Consider the following 21,265-nt stretch of genomic DNA (forward strand, 5'->3'; position numbering starts at 1 on the left):
TAGGGGATGTAAAAGCCTTACAAACTCTGCCTGTTTTTAGACCGAGGGTTTGCATGGTGTTCTAAGGAACGAGGAAGAATTAGTACAGGAAGAAGACAAAAAGCATGCGCGCCTCTCGCTGCAAGTTAAAGTTAAAAAAAAAAAAAGGAGAGTGGCGAGTGGTGTGCGATGTGCGCGGACCATGAGTCTGGTAGGACTTTTAAAAGCCCAGTTACTAAATGTCTCGTCAGTGCACTGCATGCGCTGGCTCAGGCGAGACCTCAAAAACTAAGCCTTGGTAACCAGTTTACAAAGGTATGTAAATTTGCAAATGGTCTTTCAAGACCTGTGAAAAAATAGGGCGTGCCGGAGATAAGACTCCAGACACTGCCCAGCCGAGCCCACAGCCGAGTCACACGACTGGGGAGGAGGGGGGAACTTTGGGAAGGGCTGAAGACCATTCAGCCCAATGGGTGTTGTGCGCCTGATACCAAGTGCACCCAGCGTCAGGAAGATGTACAAGTAAGATTTAGGATACTGATGCTAAGAAAGTCCCTCGATATTAACCTCATGAAAGGAGGCAGCACCCAAATGTGGGCCACTGTTTTTGGCATGCCCGGGGCTATTGCTGATTCCACTCCGACCCTGACAACAATTATTTATTTATTTATGTAATGCATTTTTGTATAGCGCGGACTTTACCTCGCGCTCTGTTGCTTGTTTTCCCTTTCCCTCTGCAACGCTTTCCTGCTCCTGGCACTTAAACAGATTCTGTCTCCAGTCTCCTCCATTGCTTGGCATTTTCACATTTTTCTCGAGTCTTGCTGTGCAGGCCCCCCTTTTTTGCAAGGACTGTGTTTTTCCACCTCTCATGCAACATCAGCCCCAGCTGTGTTTGTTTTTATGGGGACTGTTCATTAATACACTGTTGCATACACCGCAATTATGTGGATTACCCTAATAGAACATCATGAAAACATTCCACAATTGATTGAAATCCCCTTGGGTTGCGGGTGGCGTTTTTCAGGCCACCCCTCGACTGTCTAGCAAATAAAATACATACATTAGAAACAAAAGACAAGCTCCCTTTCTAATCTGCAAAAAGCATATAACAAATAAACCACTACAAAAAAAGACACGCAGCCTTTCATCCGTATATCCGCACATAGGTTGTCCTTTAAATGAAGGGTTAATAAAATACAACAACCTTTTGTTTGTGCCTCTGCTGTAGCAAAATTTAAGTGTGCTCTTTTTTTTCTCTGCTGCACGTTAACATTTTACTTTTGAAAAAATAACCTATACAAAAAGAACACCGCATAAGGCTTAATAGCAATACCAAACCTATTTACTACTTGAAAACAAGTTTTCTCCCGCGGTGGGAAGCTTCCCATCCTGTGATTAAGGGCATTTCACTGAATCTTTACATCCCGAAAACAGACACAGATGCAAGTCACGAGCGATAGCGATCTTTAGAGCTATGCCAGTGTTCACTTTGAAAGCGCATTGTTTACACATTACACAAGCATTGGCATAGCCTATAGGTCTCGCCTTTGGGACCTTATAAGTGTTTAGTTATCCAGCACAATATCCTTGTTGCAACAACATCAAGTGTTGCATGGCTAAACACTTATAAGGACCCAAAGGCGAGACCTATTGGCTATGCCAATGCTTGTTTTATATAGTTTATAAGCATCCTTTAACACTTTCACATCTTTTGACCTTGGAATGTTCCAGTGCTTTAAAAACACACATAGGTTGCTGACTAAACACACGCCCCTCCCTATTAGAAATCCCACAGCATGACTCAACATAGCATACAGGTTCCGGGAGCCCCTCCCACACACTCCGCTCGCTTCCCTCTTTCTGGGTCTGATACACAGGGAGCAGTCTCCGCCTGTCCCGCCACTGTTTAATTTCATATTCCGTGTATTCAAGCTTTCAAACAGGTCAAGCCAGGGTTTTGAATCTGCCCGGGAACTGTTGCTTCATTTGACGTCAGAGGCGGGCCCAGCTGTGCTGAGACCAGAGGTGGTAACTTTCGTGGACTGCAGACGTCACCCGGAGGCTGGAGGAGAGGTACGGACTAGATTATATTCAGGAAGATGCGACGGGAGAGGCTGACAGCGGAGAGAGTGAGATTTGACAAGAGAGTAAACTGAAAGATTCATGGGCTGGAACAACAGAGAAGGGAGAGGATGTAGCCTTACGGCCAGAGCTGCCGACTTTAGAGCTGGGGAACCAGTTTCGAGCCTCGGTGTCAGCTCAGCATCCCGTGATTCTGGGCAAATCACCTAATCTCCGTGTGTAAAGTAACTTGTGCTCATGTTAGGCGCTCCAATACCTTCGGGTCTAGTTCGCGCTAAAAAAAGCTTAAAAAAAAAAAGGGAGGGGTGAAAGCGAAACCGAAACCTAGAAGATAGAATAGTGGCACTGAGGCGATGAAGAACAGGGGGAAATATTAAGATGAGAGTGAATGAATGTATGCATTAAAATAATATTCGGCAGTATTTAGTTGCTGCAAGTGGGCGGAGTGTTTACGCCTCCGAGGACAGGGTTTATTACGGAGTGGGATTAAAAAAGTGCGGGTCAATTGGCGTAACTCTATCCATTAAGGTAGTGGCTTAAACACAAAATCAGTTTCTGTGATTCCCATAGTGTGCCACCTGAGTGGGATTTTGGTGCCTTTTGTTATTGCATCTCATAAACGCCATCGTTTTAGAAGAGGATAGTGAGAGACATGAAAAACATAATTACTTCTGTTGAAGCAGAGACAATTTCAGGCGGGAGACTGCCAAAAGAAACCCATTTTTGGTTTCCAAATATGGGAGTCTCCCACCTGAATCGGGTCTATTGGCTCGAATGCAATCCCGCCAGATAACATAATTTACATTGGCGTTGTCAATGGTTGTTAGCTGTTTCGAATTAATGAGTAACAATGATTTTCGCCTAAATAAATATTACTGAAAATGTTTCGATTCTGAAATTGTGAGACTGTGAATGAAACGTTGCTGAGGCTTGTGGAAGGGGCGATGGTCCTACGAGTGTCTCTGTAACCCCCTTATGCATGACTGCCAAGGTTTCAGATTGCTGCTATATGTGACATTTTCATAATTCCAGTGCAATTATGAGTGACATTTAACGACTACGAGGGACACTTTCTCGCGAACAATATTAGGCAATGAAAACAAGGGAAATATATAAATATCAGAAATTACACCTATTTGAGCAATGAGAAACTCTAAGAAGTCACTGACCTAAAGTGCGCCAATGGCAGGCAGCTGAAAACTGAGCAGTCAGACTGCGTGACTGCGCAGTTCTCAGACTCAGTCACCACAGGCAGGGGGCGCAGGCAGCTCAGAATGATCGAAGCGTTCATTTTATTTATTAATAGCAGCCATAGCAAGTTAGCTGAACTACTACAAACCGGTGCCGCTGGTTCAGGCAGGTGCACTTGGCAGGAAGCGCTGTATAAATATAATACTGTACTGCTGACTCTCAAAGGGTCTGCTTCCATCAGGACCTGAGATGGGTTCAACTGGTGGCAATGGAATATTTATATAGCTTCTAAGTTTTCAGACTGCTAAGGTGTAACATTTCTGTGGTCACCGCATACTTATGAGTGACACTCAGTGGGCAAATGTGTGACACTTAGAGTGACACTTTCTCACTAGTAAAATCAAGCAATGAATCAATGAAAAGAGATACATATCCGAAATTACACATTTTTGAGCAATGAGAAGCTCTAAAAACATCTTGAAACTGATTCAAGGCACGTGAAATGGAAGGTCGCAAGTGCCCTGGGTCTCTTCAAACTCCAGTAGTGCAGTGAAGAAGCAACCCACATGATCACAATGTCCGATTATTTTTTTTTAAGCCAAGTGTACTTTGGGTGCTGGGATTTATATCATGCCCATTCTGTAGGATAGGAAAAAGAGAAAACTGCAAGTCCCAGAATGCAAAGTGTTTCGGGATAAACAGTGACTCACAAAGTGTATTACAAGGCAGTGTCTCTTTACATAAGGGCTGGACTGGTGATTTTTGATAATTGTCTAAACTGCGGTAGTTAACGAATCCTGAGCTCCTGTACTTGTGGGGTCACTTACCAGTAAGAAATGGTGTGGTGCTGCCAATGGTCTCTGCCAGTGCCTGCTGTGCTGCTGAGTGCTAGCTGGTTTTGCACTGGAGGCAGGGACAAAGGCTGTTTCTCAGAGGCTGAGCCAGGGCTGCCACAAGTGTTGTCCTAGTCAGTGAGTTCTCACTCTGTACAGTGCTTGGAGCTCCCTTTTAGGGCCTTGATCAATGGGGATCTGCTGGTGTCACATGTCATGCCAGTCACGTGTGCCGCCCTCTCTAGGTGGGCTAACACAAAGTATACTTCTAGATAGGCTGCGGTCGCTCCGCACTGGCCAGAGGGCTCCATCCCTGCTCACTGCCTGCAGCAGGCGCCGCAACAAAGAAAAAACACATTCTGTCGAATATAACTATGATCACAAAGGCATACATTCATATATATTTAGAACCCCCTTAAAATAGAATGTTGCTTGCTTACCTTTGATATTAATCAATTTTTACAATATGTAAAGAAAGCACACCTGTGACAATAAGATGTAGTCTTTCAAAGTGACCAGTAGATGGCTGTGTTTATTCTACGTTAGGTATTGTAAGGAAAGGTCACTTTTTGCATAAGCCACACAGATTTGGGCTGATGTTGCTGGTTTTTCGACACTGAGAGTCCTTTGAGGCCTGCTAACCTGACCACAGGGCCAGTGTTCTAACCCTTCACAAAATAAAGGTTGAATTGGCTATCCCCAAATGGCATAAGCTAACTTACCAATAAGTCCTTAATATCTAGTGCCAAGGGTACCCAGGGTCTGTAAGTTAAATGTCCATGCAGGGCTGCAGCATCGAGTGTGCCACCCAGAGTGTGACAAAGTACAACATGGCTCCCAGCCTGCCACTGAAGCCTAGAAGAGCAGTTTTAAACTGCTAGTTTACCTTTGCCATTTAAACCAAGGGCAAAGTCCACATTTCCTTATAAATATATATAAATCTCCCCTAAGGAAGACTTGTCGAGCTCTAAGGCAAGGGGCTGTATGTTATTTAGTGGGATATCTACTTTAATTTGGCTTAATAGTAAATATCCCAAACTGTAATTTTTACTGTGGAAAGGCTAGTTAGTCCCATTAGCAAGTACAGAGTCACAGGCTAACATCTCAATCCTGATAACTTCTGAATGGTACTGCTAAAATGGGTACTTCAAGGTATCAAATTAATCGTGGCATTAAACCTGACTTAATGCCCAAGTTGGATTTAATATCACTTTTTAGGAAAGTGACTTTTATAAAGTTGCCACTTAGTTGTCCAGTGTCTCCAGTGGTGATTTACAGCACAGCTGATGGCCCCCACAGAGCATTCTGCCCTCCCGGGCCCCACATACCGAAGTATAGGAACAAGGCAAAGGGTGTTGGACCAAAGGGCAATTTTCAAAGGAGGAGACACATTTGATGGGCAAATGGCAACCACACTTGAGAGCGGCTGCCCCCTTGTTCAGGTAGACAGACTGGTGACAAATCAGAGAGGGTAAACCAGTTACCAAACCGTTTTTTCCATTGGCATGTATCCCTCAGGTAGCAGCACCTCTAGAGTGGGCTACCAAGCTCCCCATTCTGAGAGAGGGGTTCAGACATCTTGTGAGTGGGTAGCGTATTGTACTAGGGGATTGCTAAGATGCCATACATAGCTGGAAGTCATCATAGGGCGAGGGAACCAGGTAGCCCATTAGCTAGTGACCTCTTCATCCCCCCAGGGCACTTTATGGGCATAAATATGACACCCTGGCATCCTGAACCTCAGATTACATCTGGACTGGAGAGAGGATCGAAGAAGGACTGCCCTGCTGACCCCAGGACCTGTCAAGAGAGGCTGCACCTGCTGCTCCTTGGGCTAGCAAAAAATAAGAACTCTGGCTGCAATCGTGGCCGGCATGGCTCACGGGTGGGGGGGGCTTGAGCGGACTGGGGGGGGGGGGGTGAGTGGTTGCGAGGGAAGGGGGGGTCGTGCGGGAAGGGAGGGTTTACTTTTTTATTTTTTTTAAAGTACCTTTCCAAGGTCCTGCGTCCTCTGCTCGGTCTGCTCCTGCTTTCCTACCTCCGCAGGAACAGGAAGCAGGCAGCCTCCCCCCTCCCCATAGCCAATCACAATGCTGCAATGGCAGCGTTGTAATTGGTTGGGACTCTGACCCCACAGGCTTCTATGGGGATGCTATTTTATCCATGTAGGCTGCATGCAGCCTGCATGGAGAGAAGGGAGTGTGCAGATGACTGGTTTGGTCGGTCCCAAAGAGCCCTGCAGCGTTGATCTAGCCACTTCCCCCTACCCTCGAGCAAACTCACCCACCTGCCTGTCCCCAACCAAACCCTTCTGCTTTCTCGCAGTGCGAGAAGCAGAAACATAAAATGGTATTTATAATACCATTTTATGATTCTGCTTCTCGCACTGTGAGAAAGCAGTGGGGCAACGCTCCTCCGCCCACATGGAGGAGCCACCCTTGTCTAGCTGTGGTGCCTGGCTCATGAAAAAGATGCTCCTGAGTCCCAGACAGAAAAGGTGAACTCCAAAACTCAGTCGCTTGACTCCCTGTTCCGGCACCTGGGCCATAAAAGCTGAAGTAGCCGTTCCGGCTTGTTGGTAGCCGCTTTCTTCAAATTGATGCTAACCACCACCGTACAGTGAAACCACTCCTTAGCACTCAGAAGTGCACCCGAGCCTGCAGGACTTAGAATAGTCACCAAAGATGGACACTAACCCACACCAAATGAAACCGCTAGACCTGCTGTGACCAGTGATCAGTAGCCCATTCCTAGCTGGACCTCTGCTGGCTCAAAGGGGAATTCAAGGGACATCGACTCCTGTGGTCCAAGTTGCCCCACTTGACCTGTGGACTGAGGAATTTACCCATCGACCTTGCAGAGCTCAGAGCATCTTTCAGCATACTGTATCCTCAGTATTAGGACCTCTCCATTTAAATCTATGGCGGTCTTTGTTTAAAGTGTGGAACTGGACTTGAGACTGCTTTGGTGACCAGGTGACTGTCCAAATACTCCTAAGTGGGACCCCTGACCTTCTACCTGTTGGAATTGGTTGCTCAGTCCAACCGGAGTAATCAAACACAACTCTTTAAATCTTTTCGAAAGGTATCAAACTTTATGGTTGCCAGTGCTTGTTTGTGCTTAGGACAAAAAAACAGAGATTTACGTTTTACTTAAAAATATATCTCCAGAACCTTCCAGTGAATTATGCCCATTTTGGTGTCTAAAAATTAATAAAATCATTAAAATGTAATCTATTTTTATAGATTCATTTTGTGTTGGGTGACTTTCTTTATTCTGTTGTTTGGTGTGTTTAAATATTTTACACGAGTTCCCTTGTTTAAGCCTAGCTGCTCCAAGCCACAGCTATCCAGGGTTGAGCAACTGGAAGTCTGCCCATTGGTGTGTCTTGCTGTACCTGCAAGAGAGGGTTAGAATTTGAGCTCCTGCAGTATAGGGTGGCTGAATCTATCGCCTGGATAGAGTGGGCCAGGAGTAGGTGCCAGTGGAAGCCACTATGACACATATTGGGTTAAATACTGCATCGACGGTGATGGGCTCATTAAGAGGTCCCACAACGCACCGTATTGGGGACTAATTACCCTTTCTTAGCATGACAAAAGAATCACCCAAGAAATGGACGTGAGCTGCATGAATGTGTTCTATGTTGTTTGACAGGAAGTCATAAACATCGAATCACTAGTGGATTCGGAGAATTTATTGCTTGGCCATAATTATGGTCCTGATGAAGGCCTACTGACCCCTGTGGGCTATTTCTTTGGCTGTAACACCTAGACCAGAAACACCAGTGTCAAAATCAACTTGAAGTGTACCACAGATGTTTTTAACCCTATCAAGACACCCCCAATATATATATTCCTGAGCTAAATCCGTGGTAATTTTAACACTCTTTCGATCCCTGCAATAGTCAAGAGCTTCCTTACCACCTTTGAGTCCTCTCAGGTGTATCTCCATTCGGATTGAGGGCACTGAAGATGAAGCATGTCTCGAATAAGACCGTGGTTGAGGCACCCTTTAAACCCAAGGGTTGTTTCTCCTGTTCTGAGCTGGGTTCTTCAACTGGCCGTGATCATTGCCTGTCAATCAAGAATGTATAATGGTACCACATCGTTTTTGGTTAATGTCAGCTGATCACAGCAAACGGTTTTGAACAAACTTTTTGTTTGGGGTGAGCAGTTGTGCTCAGATGGGCCTAGGAACAAGTGCGCGTCCAAGCCTTTAATTGCTGTTAGGACACACATGTGTGTAAGAGTATGTGGCGTAAGGGCAAGAGCTGCTGACTTTGGAGCTGGGGAACAAGATTTGAGTCTGGGCCTCGGCTCAACATCCTGTGATTCTGGGCAAATCACTTAATCTCCCCCTGCCTACCAAAAATGAATGTGTCCTTCTGTAATGTAACCAGTGCTCATGTAAAGTGCTCCAATACATTCGAGTGCAGTTTGTGCTATGTAAAACTGCAAAAAAACGAGTAGTGATTGTCTCTTGATTGTTGAATGCAGTATGTTGTAGCTGTGCTGTCACTGTCAACGTTTTTCACAGTTGTAACCATGCAGCCTGGCTTGTAACTGTTACAACTCACTGAAACAAACTATGTAATCTCAAAATGTTCTTGTTACATGGGCATTTAACAATGTCTGCCTCTTCCAAGCAGGATGTCCGAGGAGGAGAGGCTGAAATCCGAGTTAAGGAAGCAGAAGGTGCCCCTGTCCATGGCAGTGACCAAGCTCTTCCCCTTGCTCCATGGTCTGCGTGACCATGCAATCATCACTGAGGAGATGTTTACGGTGAACTGACTTTTCTGTTTTTATCTTCTTCTAACACAGCTCATTGCCTCCTTACCACTCAGTGTGTTCATACTGGGCCTATTCTTTCTCATTCATGCTGCTTTATCTCACTGGCATTCCTTATTCCTCAGGCTTTCATTACCTTGCATGGCCTCTTTAGCTCAGATTGCACCCGTCCTGTGAATGTCCTTTGTCTGTAGGTTCCTTACATAGTTACATTTAAACGTACAAAACATGAGTACAGTCAAGCCTTTATCTGCTGAGATTTTCCAGCCTCTTTAAACAACAAGGACCCTCTGCATTGTCTGGCTCTGGCCTTGCTTTTTCTCTGTATCAATCTTTGGTATTGCTGTTTCGTTCATTCACAAAGAGAATTCCCCCCACCCCACCTCACCTGCTGGAAGGTGGTGCCATGCATTTTCTACCCTCTCTGTGAAGGACACTCTCGCCTAATTCCCAAACTTCCCATTGACAATATTTACCTGCTATTCCGCCCAACAAGATTAATCTAACGAACGCTTACTTTTCTGAACCAAACTTCCACTGGAATGTGTTTAACCCCTCTCTATTTTTACCCTTATGTCATTTTAATTTAATACCTTATTCATGACCCCCCCCCCACTCCTGCGGTAAACTATTTCAGATTTTATTTTAGATTATTTATTTCACTACATTTTTTGACGCTCTGATACCTAGCTGTCCACAGCTGTGAACAATGCTACCTTATTACTTAGAAAACAAGAACTTCAATTGTTTTCTAAAGCAAAATAAACACATTTAGTGCGTAGAGAGAGGGGCAGAGAATTCCACATCCTAGCTTCAGCAACTGAAAAGGACTGGTCACAGAATGTGATGGTTCTTGCTTTATGAAAATTTAACAGAGAAAATTATTTGATCTCATGTCAGGAGGATCCTTTTACCACTTAAATTTACTAGCCATGAGAACAGGGAATTGGTATAGAGCTACGGTGACCAGATTTTGGGAAACACAATCTGGGACAAGTCTGTCATGAAAGTAGGACTAAAGCCTTTAGTCTCAATATTATATCGGCCTGTCCATCCTTTTGTGGAGCCTTGTAAATGTCTGTCTTTCTATCTATCTGTTAGACCTGGCACATTGGCGTGGGTCTCCCTTCAATTTTTCGCTGTTGCCTCATATGTTTTTGCTGGTGTTAGTTGCTCAGGGCACTGTGCCACTGCTGTCCAGTGCCACAGTGAAAGTGCTCCCTCTTGTAAATTAATGTATAATTTGTGATTCCATGATTGGTTGGTTTGGTTTACCAGTCAGACCATAGTACAGTGCACCAGGAGTGCCCCGTGCTTGTAAATCCAAATACTGCTGGTGGGCTTGCAGCACTGGTTGTGCCACCCACCGAAGCAGCCTGTAAAAGTGTGTCTAAGGTCTGCCATTGCAGAGCCTGCGTGCAGTCTGGTACTGTCATGCTGACTGGGCAAGTGCACCCACTTGCCGGTCCCTAAACCTTCCCTTTTCTTCATATCAGACACCCCTATGGTAGGCCCAAGGGCAGGGTGCATTGTAAGGATAAGGTAGGACATGCCCTGGTGTGTGTGGCATGTTCTAATAGTGAATTACAGCCATTTTCGTTTTTCACTATTGCAAGGCTACCTGTTCTCCATAGGCCAGAATGAGCAGTTTGGTTATTACATTTTATAATCTTAACTGACTCAGGGAACATGGTAGAAATTCGAATTTAGTATGCCTGAACTTAGAATGATAAAATACATCTTTTAGTGAAGTTGGTTTTAACATTCTGTGTTTGAAAATGCCACTTTTAGAAAGTAGGCATTTTCTTGTCTAACCATTCAAACCTGCCTCTGCTAGGCTGTGTATTCCTTGTCTGGAGTTTGAGTGACAGGGCTGGGGAATTCCAGGAGAGAGGGTGGGAGGAGATGTTGCACATGGGACCTGAATAGGGCTGTGCCTTCCCTCCACAATGCTGGCTCCACCTCCTGTGGTGTGTCTGATGTCTCTGCCCTGCACTCTGAAAGGAAAGAAGGAGTCAGGTAAACAAAGTGCTCCAGGACTGACCAGAACCAGTTTGAACAAGGCAAAGGCCCCTCTGCCCTCAGAGGACAAAGGATTTTGGGGTATAAGTATTGGGACCCTGATCATACGAATTTAGATGACTTTGGGAAAACAAGTAGAACACTCTACTGAGGAGAGGAACCAAGAAGAAGCTGAGGAGGAACTGTCCATGAAACTGGGGGATTGGCCTGCAGTGGTTGCCTACTGCCAAAGAGAGGAGAAAGGAACTTTCTGCGTAGTTTTGCTCAACTTGTGAAGGATCTCCAAGGGCTTGGAAAAGAGCTTGCCTCCTGCTGAAGTCTCAGGAACAACAGACTTCACCCCCCAGCTCCCCAGAGTTCTTTGGAAGTGCCTGCTGCTGTTGTTGGGCCTTCTGAGGGACTGCGTGTCTCAAGGAGCTGGAAGCGCGACTCAAGAAGGAGAAGCGTGCCGCCGTCGGAGCTGTTGTCGTCGCATCTCTTAAAGTGTGTCGCCGCTGCAGCATCACATCGAGCGGAAGCGTCTCGCATCATCCAGGGTGTGTCTCGCAACGCCGAAGAAGCGTGTCGCCATCGCAGCCATCGTAGCTGACTCATTGCACTGCTTCAAGAGAAGAGTCTCGCATCGAGGAAGAAGCGTGTCGCCATCGCAGCCGTTGCATTGCACCGCATCAAGAAAAGCGCCTCGCATCCACGGAGAAGCGTGCCGCCATCAGAGCTGCTGTCATCGCATCGCATAAAGGGGTGTTGCCGCTGCAACATCGCATTGAGTGGAAGAGTCTCGCAACGTTGGAGCAGAGTGCCGCTGCCAAGGCCGCTGTCGTCGCATCGCGTAAAGTGTGTCGCCGCTGCAGCTGAAGCCTTTGAGTCGAGTCTTCTCGCAACATCGGAGAAGCGTATCGCATCTGGAAGATCTTCACGTCTTTATTTCTTTGCACCAAAATCTTCAACGCATCAACATCGTTGCAACACTTTCGTTGCCCCGCGTGTCGCATCTAAAAGGTACATTGACTTAAAGTGTTGCATTTAAGAACTAAAGAGAACTAAGCCAAATTCTACCATCTAAAGTAACAGTATTGTGTATTTTTGTCGTTTACTGGTCTTGTGGTAAATCTATATAAAGAATACTTATTTTTTATATAAACCTGTGTGGTGTCCATCTGTAGTGTTGTCACTTGGTTACTGTATGTGTTCACAAATGCTTTACACACTTCCTCTGAGATAAGCCTGTCTGCTCGTGCCAAGCTACCAAGGGAGTGAGCAGGGGTTATTTTAGGAGTGTACCCTCTTACCCTGACTTGAGGAGAGGGTCCCTATTTGTCACAAGTGCATACCTGTGCCAACTAGAGACCCCCAAGTCTAACACTATCTGTCTATCTGTCTATCTATCTATCTATCTATCTATCTATCTATCTATCTATCTATCTATCTATCTATCTATCTATCTATCTATCTATCTATCTATCTAAACATACATATACACTCATATAAATATGCATATATATATTCACTGAAAAAACCATAGGTTTCAGGGGTGTTATAGTTAGCTGGACTTTTCACTTGTACAAAACCATTGAAATTCCCCCGTTATAGTTAGTTCAGCTAACTATAACTCGCGCGCCCGCAATGCACTGCTGATGACGTCACATATTACATCACTCATGACATGGTCAGTGACATCACTCATGACATCACTGATGACATCTCAAATGACATCACTGATGACATCATCCAGTGAATGTGTGTTTTTCTGAAAATTAAATATGTTTTATATATGTATATCTCAAGGTCGATGGAAGAATAAATGGGTATATAAGTGTCTAAATGGATGATTTGTTTTTGAAAAATTGATTGTGTAACTGACTGATTAAGTGTATCATAGTGAATACATGGCTTAGTGAGTAATGTTTAAATATGTAAATATCTGTATCAGTCTCTCACTTTGTGTATAAGTGGCTGCATGGGTTGGTGAGTAGCTACATGGGTGTCTATATAGGTTATTAGTTGGTTTTTTGAGTATCAGTCTGAGTGTCTGCATGGTTCGGTGGGGGGTATTACGTAGTGCATAGGTGCATGAATGAGTGACTCACTGTTTGTATGTGTTGAACACAGCATGTGTGCAGGACTGTATGGGTGGATGAGTGTGTGTATGGGTGTGTTAGTGAGTGAATGACTGTCTCAATAGTGTCTTTATGAGTAACTACATATGTTTTAAACTAGTATATGTGACTATTGGTGTATATATGTGAGTATATGTGAGAGTGAGAGATTGAAAGAGTTCCTGTATGAATAAGTATGTGTTTCTATAAGTGATTGTTTAAAAGACTAAGTATGTGTAAGTTTCCGTAGAAGTAAGTGTGGTGGTGTGTGTATATAACTGTATATGCAAGTAAATGTATGTTTGATTCTTTATTAGCATGAGTGACTATGTGTGTGAGTAACTCTATGGATGAGTGGCATTGTGTAACAGGATGTATAGGTGCATGAGTACATATGATGAGTGAGTACATGTATGAGTGACTGTATAGGACTGTTGGTGAATGAGTGGATGTGTATGTGGATCTTAGAATTACTGAAGAGGTTGTTGTAACTGGTATTGGTATGTCCATTGTTTTGAAAATTTTAGTCTCTATTTTTGAATGTGTGTATCAAAGGTTATATTAGGGTGAGAGGAGGTCTGCCACTCTATCACAAGGATGATGTCATCAGTGATGTCATTTGAGATGTCATCAGTGATGTCATGAGTGATGTCACTGACCATGTCATGAGTGATGTAATATGTGACGTCATCAGCAGTGCATTGCGGGCGCGCGAGTTATAGTTAGCTGAACTAACTATAACGGGGGAATTTCAATGGTTTTGTACAAGTGAAAAGTCCAGCTAACTATAACACCCCTGAAACCTATGGTTTTTTCAGTGAATTTCTGAGGTTTTTTAAATGCTAATTCCTAACTATAACGTGCATGAAACCTATGGTTTTTTCTGTGAATTTCAAAGGTTTTTTAAATGCTAATTTCTAACTATGCCTACAGAGATAGGACATGTGAAGAAAGAAGAAAAAATGCACAGAAAGAAACAAAAGAAGTGCAGAAAGAAGCAACAGAAGTCCTCAAATACGAAGATAAGTGCAGGAAGAAGGATAACGTGCAGAAAGAACAAAAAGAAGAGCAGAAAGAAGCCTTGTTGCAAAATCATCTTGTACCCTCAACTTTTTCAGACGGATACTGGTGGTAACTGAGTCTGACTAGCCAGTCCTAGAGCCAGTGCTATGTTAAAAGACACTTAGAATACAGTGAAAACACCTACATACACTAGGGAACATTATGCGTTGGGGTCCCCCTGTGATTAGCATGACCTCCTCTGTAAGCCCCTAGTACATAATAGGGCATGGGGATTAAAACTACCTCTTAAAACAGGCCACAGGGCATTTTTGCACACGTTAACTCAGGCCCCGTCCCCTCCCTTCACCACTGTGTAAACACGCCCTGTGTCCATTTTTAGTTGGGAGATTAAGTTCATTTGAATCCTGAGGGTCCCTAGGGTCCAACTAGCCCACTAGGTACCTCCAGTAAATGCCACAGAGCTGTGTTGCAGAGAGGTGTAAAAAGTGGCACGGCCTGGACCACCTCCTTGCAATGCAGCTCAGTGGCGCTTACTGGAAGCACTTGGTGGGCTAGTTAGCCCCCAGGGGCCCTCAGTATTGAAGGGAAATTATATCCCCAATTTAAAACGTGCCATAGTGCGTGTTTGCACACGTCACCTCAGGCCCCGTCCCCTCCCTTCACCACTGTGTAAACGCGCCCTGTGGCTGTTCTAAGTTGAGAGATTAAGTCCCCTTGAATCCTAAGGGTCCCTAGGGTCAAACTAGACCACTAGGTACCTCCAGTAAGCGCCACAGAGCTGCGTTGCAGAGAGGTGTAAAAAGGGGCTTGGCCTCAGAACACCTGTCTGCAGCGCAGCTCCCTGGCGCATACTGGAGATGCCTGTTGGGGGCGCGTTTGCAGAGTGCTGCACGGAGGGGGCATGGCCTCCGGCACGATGCCAGTCTTTTATTTATTTTAATTTTTTAAGAAGGGGGGCTGTGTGGTTCCCCTTCTTATTCTAATTTATTGGCCCTGATGACCCCATCCCCCAGGGCCTGTCTCCTAATTATATTTTTTTGACCCCAATCCCTAGGGCCGGCCACTGTTTTTTATTATATTAAAAAAATATTTATTTATAGACACACCTAGGACATGCTGGACAAACCGTACGTACCTATCACCATGACGATTTGCGGGATATTCATTAAAAGGCGACTATGCATGCAATGAATCCACGTGGAATGTATTTACACTACTAGTGAAGCTCTGACATGTCTGATGCCCTACCGTGCCTAATCCCGGTAGACACCCTTGTCGTTTATTTATACAAACATGGGTAGCTATTGACGGGCACATTTAATACACATGCACACCAAGCCATTCAAAGGGGATTCGACAAAAATTCGACCAAAACTATGCAAGAAACCCCCCTCACGGTTAATAAAACACACATCCACTGCCGGATGTGTAATACTTTTTATTTTACTCTCTGGAAAGGGGACGAACATCACTTGAGAGTCACAGCGCGCTCCTGACAGAGCCCAATGCTGTGTTACACCCACCATTGCCTGCCGAGTGCCACACACCTCTGTGTTGTATTCCACTAGCTAGTGCATATGCTATGACACTCTCTAGCCCATGTGCACTGTAACACCACCCCGTGAATATGTCATGCCACACTTGTCTTCGCACGGGTTATATTGCCCCATCTAACGTGCCTTCCTCGATGCCTATGTTATAACGCACAGTGCTATGCCATACATATTACAATCTGCGATCCATATCTGTGTCACAGTGCATATGCAACGTTACACTCCCCAGCACATATTTTATATTACAACTTTAGAGACTAGTTAGGTTACACAACACTGCCCTGTGCATATTACACTCCAAGCCGCATATCGCATAGCACGCGCTAGTGCCTGTGCTATCTCGCGCTCTCCAATGAATCTGTCATTGCGCACAATGTATTGCATATTATATTTCACGCCCGGTTCATCTTATATCACACTTTTTGGTGCATAGTTTATACCATACACTATATCTAGTTTTCATTTTCAATCGTGCTCTCAGGACTATGTTCTATATAACACTGTGTTCACCTACCCTTTTCACGGGCATTACATTTTGCGATAGGGGGTGGAGGGTCAGGGGGTGTTTCTGCCAAGTGAGCCCGGAGTCACAGTCACAAACGTCCTCTTCTTCCTGAATAAAAGTGAGATTATGCTGCATACTTGTTCATATTTTAAGTAGTTCGCACAGACTCAATGTTTTAAAAACAATAAAGTTCCTAATACCCGCCTTCTCTGAACAGTTAGCTTGCTGCCCCATCCCCCTCCTCCCTATCCTCTGTTGTGTGAATCCATGGAATAGCCTCCTCCCTCCTGCCATGCATGGTCTGATGTGCTGCCACTGCCCTCAATTTAGTATGATGTACCAGTCCACTCCTCCTGCCCTCTATTGCCCAATTCTATGCCCCATCATTGACCTCCTGCTTAAACTCTGTGCTTAGCTTGCTGCCCCTATTCTCCTTCCCCCTGCCCTCCGATGTCTTTGTGCATGCCCCTGCTCCATCCTTTTTGCCCACCATGTCCCATGGACCTGCCACTCCTATCTACTCTGAGTGTTCTGTTGAGCTGCCACTCCCCTCCCACCTGCCTAGCATTGTCAGATGACTGTAACCTGTCCCTGCCACCTCCACCCTGCCTGTCCACATGCCATGCCCCTATCCTCTTCCTCCTGTCCTACATGGTCCATTGTACTGCCACACCCTTCTGCCCTCCCTGGTCTGTTGTGCTGCAACTGCTCCTCCTGCCTGCCCCGTGTGGTCTGTTGTGAGGTCCCTTCCCCTGAACTTTCTTGTCTGTGCACAGGTCCTGACCCTCCCTTCTATCCTCCATCGTCCTTTGTGCATGCCCCTGCACCCTCCTTCTTGCCCATCATAGCCATTGGTCTTCTGTGCTGCCATGGCCCCTCCCACCTTCCCTGTGTGGTCAGTTAGCTGCCCCTGACCCCCTCCCACCTTCCCTCCATGGTCTGTGTGTATGCCATCACAGTCTCACTGTTGCTCTTCATGGTGTGTCTTGCTTCTAGTGCCCATCCTGCCTGACCTCCATGGCTATCTTGCTGCTCCTGCCCTGCCCCCTTGCCCCCAGCCCTCTGTTTACATGTGAAGACCCCTACTCCCTCCCTCCTGGCTTGTCTGTTCCATTGTAATGCCCCTGATCCGTCCCTACTGCCCTTTATGGTCTGTAATGCTGCAGCTTTCTCTCCTGTCTGTCCATTATGGTCAGCTAGCTACCATTGCCTCTTGCCCCTCTGTTCTCTGTTGTCCATGTGCATGGTCCTGTCCCCTCCCTCTTGCTTTCTATGGATTGTTGTGCTGCACTCCCGTCCTGCATGCCCTGTGTGGTGTATTGTGCTGCTGCAAACCCTGATGCCTGCCCTGCAGGGTCAGTTTGGTGCACCTCTCCATGTCCCTCTTGTCCTCTGTTATCCAAGTCCATGTCCCTATCCCATTTCCTTCCATGATCCAATGTACCATACTTGCGAACATTTTGAACTTGGTAAGAGGGAGATTTTGAAAAAAAACTGGGGTATTGATTTTCCCCTTTGAGTTACATTGAAAAAGAGGATATTGTAGACAGGAGACAGATCAAATAAAGCCCATTTGAGCTTAAAAACATTGGACGTTTCCTGGCTGAATCGGGTCTGTTGGCATGTATGGTTGTACTACCATTGCCTCTTCCTTCTGCCCACAATGGTCTATTACATTGCCACAGCCTTGAAGGAGGGTAGATTTTGTATCACAGGGAGCCCCTGGCCCGTTCTGTCCACACCTGAAGTATGAGACCCTTGTCCTTGCCCTGCCAGCCGCATTTGTAGGCCGTATTAAATTGACCAGCGGGTCCTGTGTTGCTATATAATTATCCTGAGACATCCTTACCACTCAGCCAGCATAAAACCCCTGTGTAGGCCCTTCTGTTCAATATGTAGGCCTCTTTGTTAAATTGACCATAGCTCTGCAATTTTAGTGTATAGCAGTCTGAAGGCAGGTCTGCGAGGCCTTCTGCTCCAAACTAGTAGCCCCCACCCTACCCGAGTGCTCCGTGTTCGGTATCAAAGTTCAACATCCCACTGAAGCTGTCGACATACAGTAGGCTGCATCCTGGACTGGTACTTGCTTCCTGGGCAGGTTTCCCGCTTTTAAGGAAGTGGCAACCGCAGAGCGTCAAGTTAGGAGAACTGAGGAGATTTTGTACATGAATATATTGAATTCCCGTACAATACCCATTATTTTCTGCTTGCTCTATGGAACTTACGATAAGCGATTGGCCTGAGAGACTGACCTTTTCACCCAGTCCATTGTCAGCATTAAGTGGGTAAATGACGAAATGTCTGGTAAAATCTGCAGACGAAGCTTTTGGGTAGCATACGTAGGTAGATGTAGCGTGCAAAGGAGCCCACAAAATGATATAAAAAGGGAGCACCCACAGATATCGACGGACTACCTCGCCGTCTGTATGTAGGTTAACAGGCTGTGCAGGTTTTCCCCAAGAGCTGGGAGCTCTTGTCTTCCTTTGCTTAAAATGTCTTGCTCTGCTTTGCTTGAAGTATCTTATTCTATTTTACCTATATGAAATGTCATGTTATGTTTAACCATTGTTCTCTTTACTTTTGCATTTAAAAGATTTTGTATTGTAATTGCAGGAATGCTTGCTCTAAGAGTAAACGTGAGTGTTCCTAGGTAACATTTTCCTTGGTGTAACTTGTTTCTCATGATGCATTTATAGATGTGTTTTCTCTCTCTCTCTGTCAGTACATTAATTGAGATACAGAGAATATCATGACAGCTGTATGATTATCTGGATTCTGTATTTTGTACTTTATGTCTCTATTCTGCGGTTTCTTTGAAGTTGTATCTTCTCATTAAACTGCCATTGTATTCTGCCACCAATTCCATGTCTCATATGTCTGTTTTCTTCATTTTTGGAGCAAGCGTTCCTAGGCACCCCGGCTCAAATTAAGGTGCCCCTTTTGTCCCTGACTCACTCTCCTGCTCAGTTCTGTGGTGGCTCCCGGGGCTCTGGGGACCGCCTCTAGCTTCCTTGACCCGTAATAGATCTTCCCTCCAACAGCCTCTCTTGCAAGTCCTGTATTGTTGGTTTGTTGCCCCTGCCCCCCTTTCCACTGCCCTCCATAGTCTGTTGTGCTTCCACGGCCCTTCCTGCCTGCTCAGTGTGGTTAAATTGTTGCCTTTGCACTCTCCTACCTGCCTTCAATTTTCAGAGTCCGTGCCCCTGGCCTTTGCCTCTCAACAGTATCCCAATGAACAACTAGATTGCTAACATTCTATATTTATTACAAAAGTGTGGAACGCCTGACATCATCTTGATGTAATCAAAACTGTAATACCTAGAGCATTTCCTTTAGAAATTACATATATGAGAGGGTCTTATTGGCATCAAAATTATGGTTAGTGCTCTAAAAGACTAAAATAAGGACATTTTGTCTGAGTTTTCAAATAGCGACAAAGCACTTTTAAATTATTTGTTATCTTTATGTTTTTTTATCCAGTTGACCACTTGATTAAATGTTGCACTTAGGGGAGAGGATGTGGTGTTACTTCCAGAACTGCAGACTTTGCAACTGGGGAACCAGGTTGAAGTTTCTGCTTCAGCTCGACATTCTGTGATTCTGGTCAAATCACTTAGTCTCCCCATGTCTACAACCAAAATGAATATGTGCTTGTGTGATGTAACCAATGCTCATGTAAAGCACTCCAATACCTGACAAGTCTGCACTATATAACACTGCAAAAACACTAAATAATAAGTGTTTTGCACACTTCTGTCATTGGGCTATATTTGGGCTACATCTGGGTGATTTTGGGCTACATTTGGGCTCTTTTGTCTCCGGTGGCCATCTTGGGAGATTTATTTGTTATGAAGTTTCCTAATTTCCTCATGTACTGCAGTCTCCTCAGTAGGAAATGCTTTCAGTTTTTTACGTTGATTCCATCATGAAGGTATTCAGATATGTCACACATTTGCCATAAATTCTGAATGTTAGCACTCTAGTTGCTCATTAGATCACTGTAGTAAAACTACTGTTCACCATGGAAGTCTGCTCCTGGTATTAAAAGTGCATGTTTCAGTCTGCATGTCAGAATTTTTTAATGAAATAGAAGAGGATTTGAGAAGTCACTCAAAATGTGCCCTCATTTTCTTTCTTCAGCATTAATGATAATTTCTATGGCAAAATGAACCCCCTCATTGTGTTCCTTTTTAAATTAAATGTTTTAAGTGTTACCAGTTTATTCCAATCAAGATGGCTTCAGATGTGCCATACTTTTGTCATAATGAAGACAGTAAGCGCTCTAGTTGTTTTTAAGAACATTCTGGGACATTCTGTCATTGGGCTATACTTGGGCTACATCTGGGTGATATTTGGGCTACATTTGGGCTCTTTTGGCTCTGGTGGCCATCTTGGGAGACTTATTTGTTATGAAGTTTCCTAATTTCCTCATTTACTGCAGTCTCCTCAGTAGGAAATACTTTCAGTTTTTTACTTTGATTCCATCAAGAAGGCATTCAGATGTGTCACACATTTGCCATAAATTCAGAATGTTAGCACTCTTTTTGCTCATTAGATCACTGTAGTAAAGCTACTGCTCACCAGGGAACACTGCTGCTGGTATTGAAAGTTCATGTTTCAGTCTGCATGTCAGAATTTTTTAATGAAATAGAAGAGGATTTGAGAAGTCACTCAAAATGTGCCCTAATTTTTCTTTCTGCAGCACTAATCATACTTTTTATGGAAAAATGAACCCCCTCATTTTGTTCCTTTTGAAATTAAATGTTTTAAGAGTTACCACTTTATTCCAAGCAAGATGGCTTCAGGTGTGCCATACGTTTATCATAGGTAGGACTGTTAGCGCTCTAGTAGTTCTTTGGAACACTCTGGGAAGCTGCAGTAGAACACAAAGGAATCAACTGACAGTCTCTGCCCTTGTTGGATGTACATGTTTTACTGAGAATGTCAGACTTCATTCTCACATGACTGAGAAAGATAATGTGAATTTACAGAAAATAAGCTCTCAGTTTAGCTTATAGATCACCTTCCAAACCTCTGTGGTAAAAGCATGAGAAAATATTTTTCTCTCAATCATGATATCCCAGCAGAAGGCTTTTTCACATGGTGAAATCACCTTAGAACATACCACAATTCCTAAAATGTGTATGGTACCATCAACAAATGATTTATAATGTAACTAAAGTCTTAA

General features: G+C 44.6%; 1 protein-coding gene across 2 annotated transcripts in view; it reads left to right on the plus strand.

Moving 5' to 3' along the window:
* Positions 1-1,793: 1,793 nt before the first annotated feature.
* Positions 1,794-21,265, plus strand: part of LOC146785479 (nuclear body protein SP140-like protein) — a 509,550-nt gene continuing 490,078 nt past the window's right edge. Inside the window, exons 1-2 of one of the 2 annotated variants that reach the window (XM_085634556.1) lie at positions 1,794-2,055; positions 8,740-8,872. In XM_085634556.1, the coding sequence (XP_085490682.1) occupies positions 8,741-8,872 (132 nt within the window). In that variant the 5' untranslated portion in view covers positions 1,794-2,055; position 8,740. Of the gene's footprint in view, positions 2,056-8,736; positions 8,873-21,265 lie in introns of both variants that reach the window. The other variant, XM_085634557.1, reaches the window with a different exon arrangement.

The sequence above is a fragment of the Triturus cristatus genome, chromosome 11 (genome assembly GCF_964204655.1).
Source record: "Triturus cristatus chromosome 11, aTriCri1.1, whole genome shotgun sequence".
Classification (NCBI taxonomy): domain Eukaryota; kingdom Metazoa; phylum Chordata; class Amphibia; order Caudata; family Salamandridae; genus Triturus; species Triturus cristatus.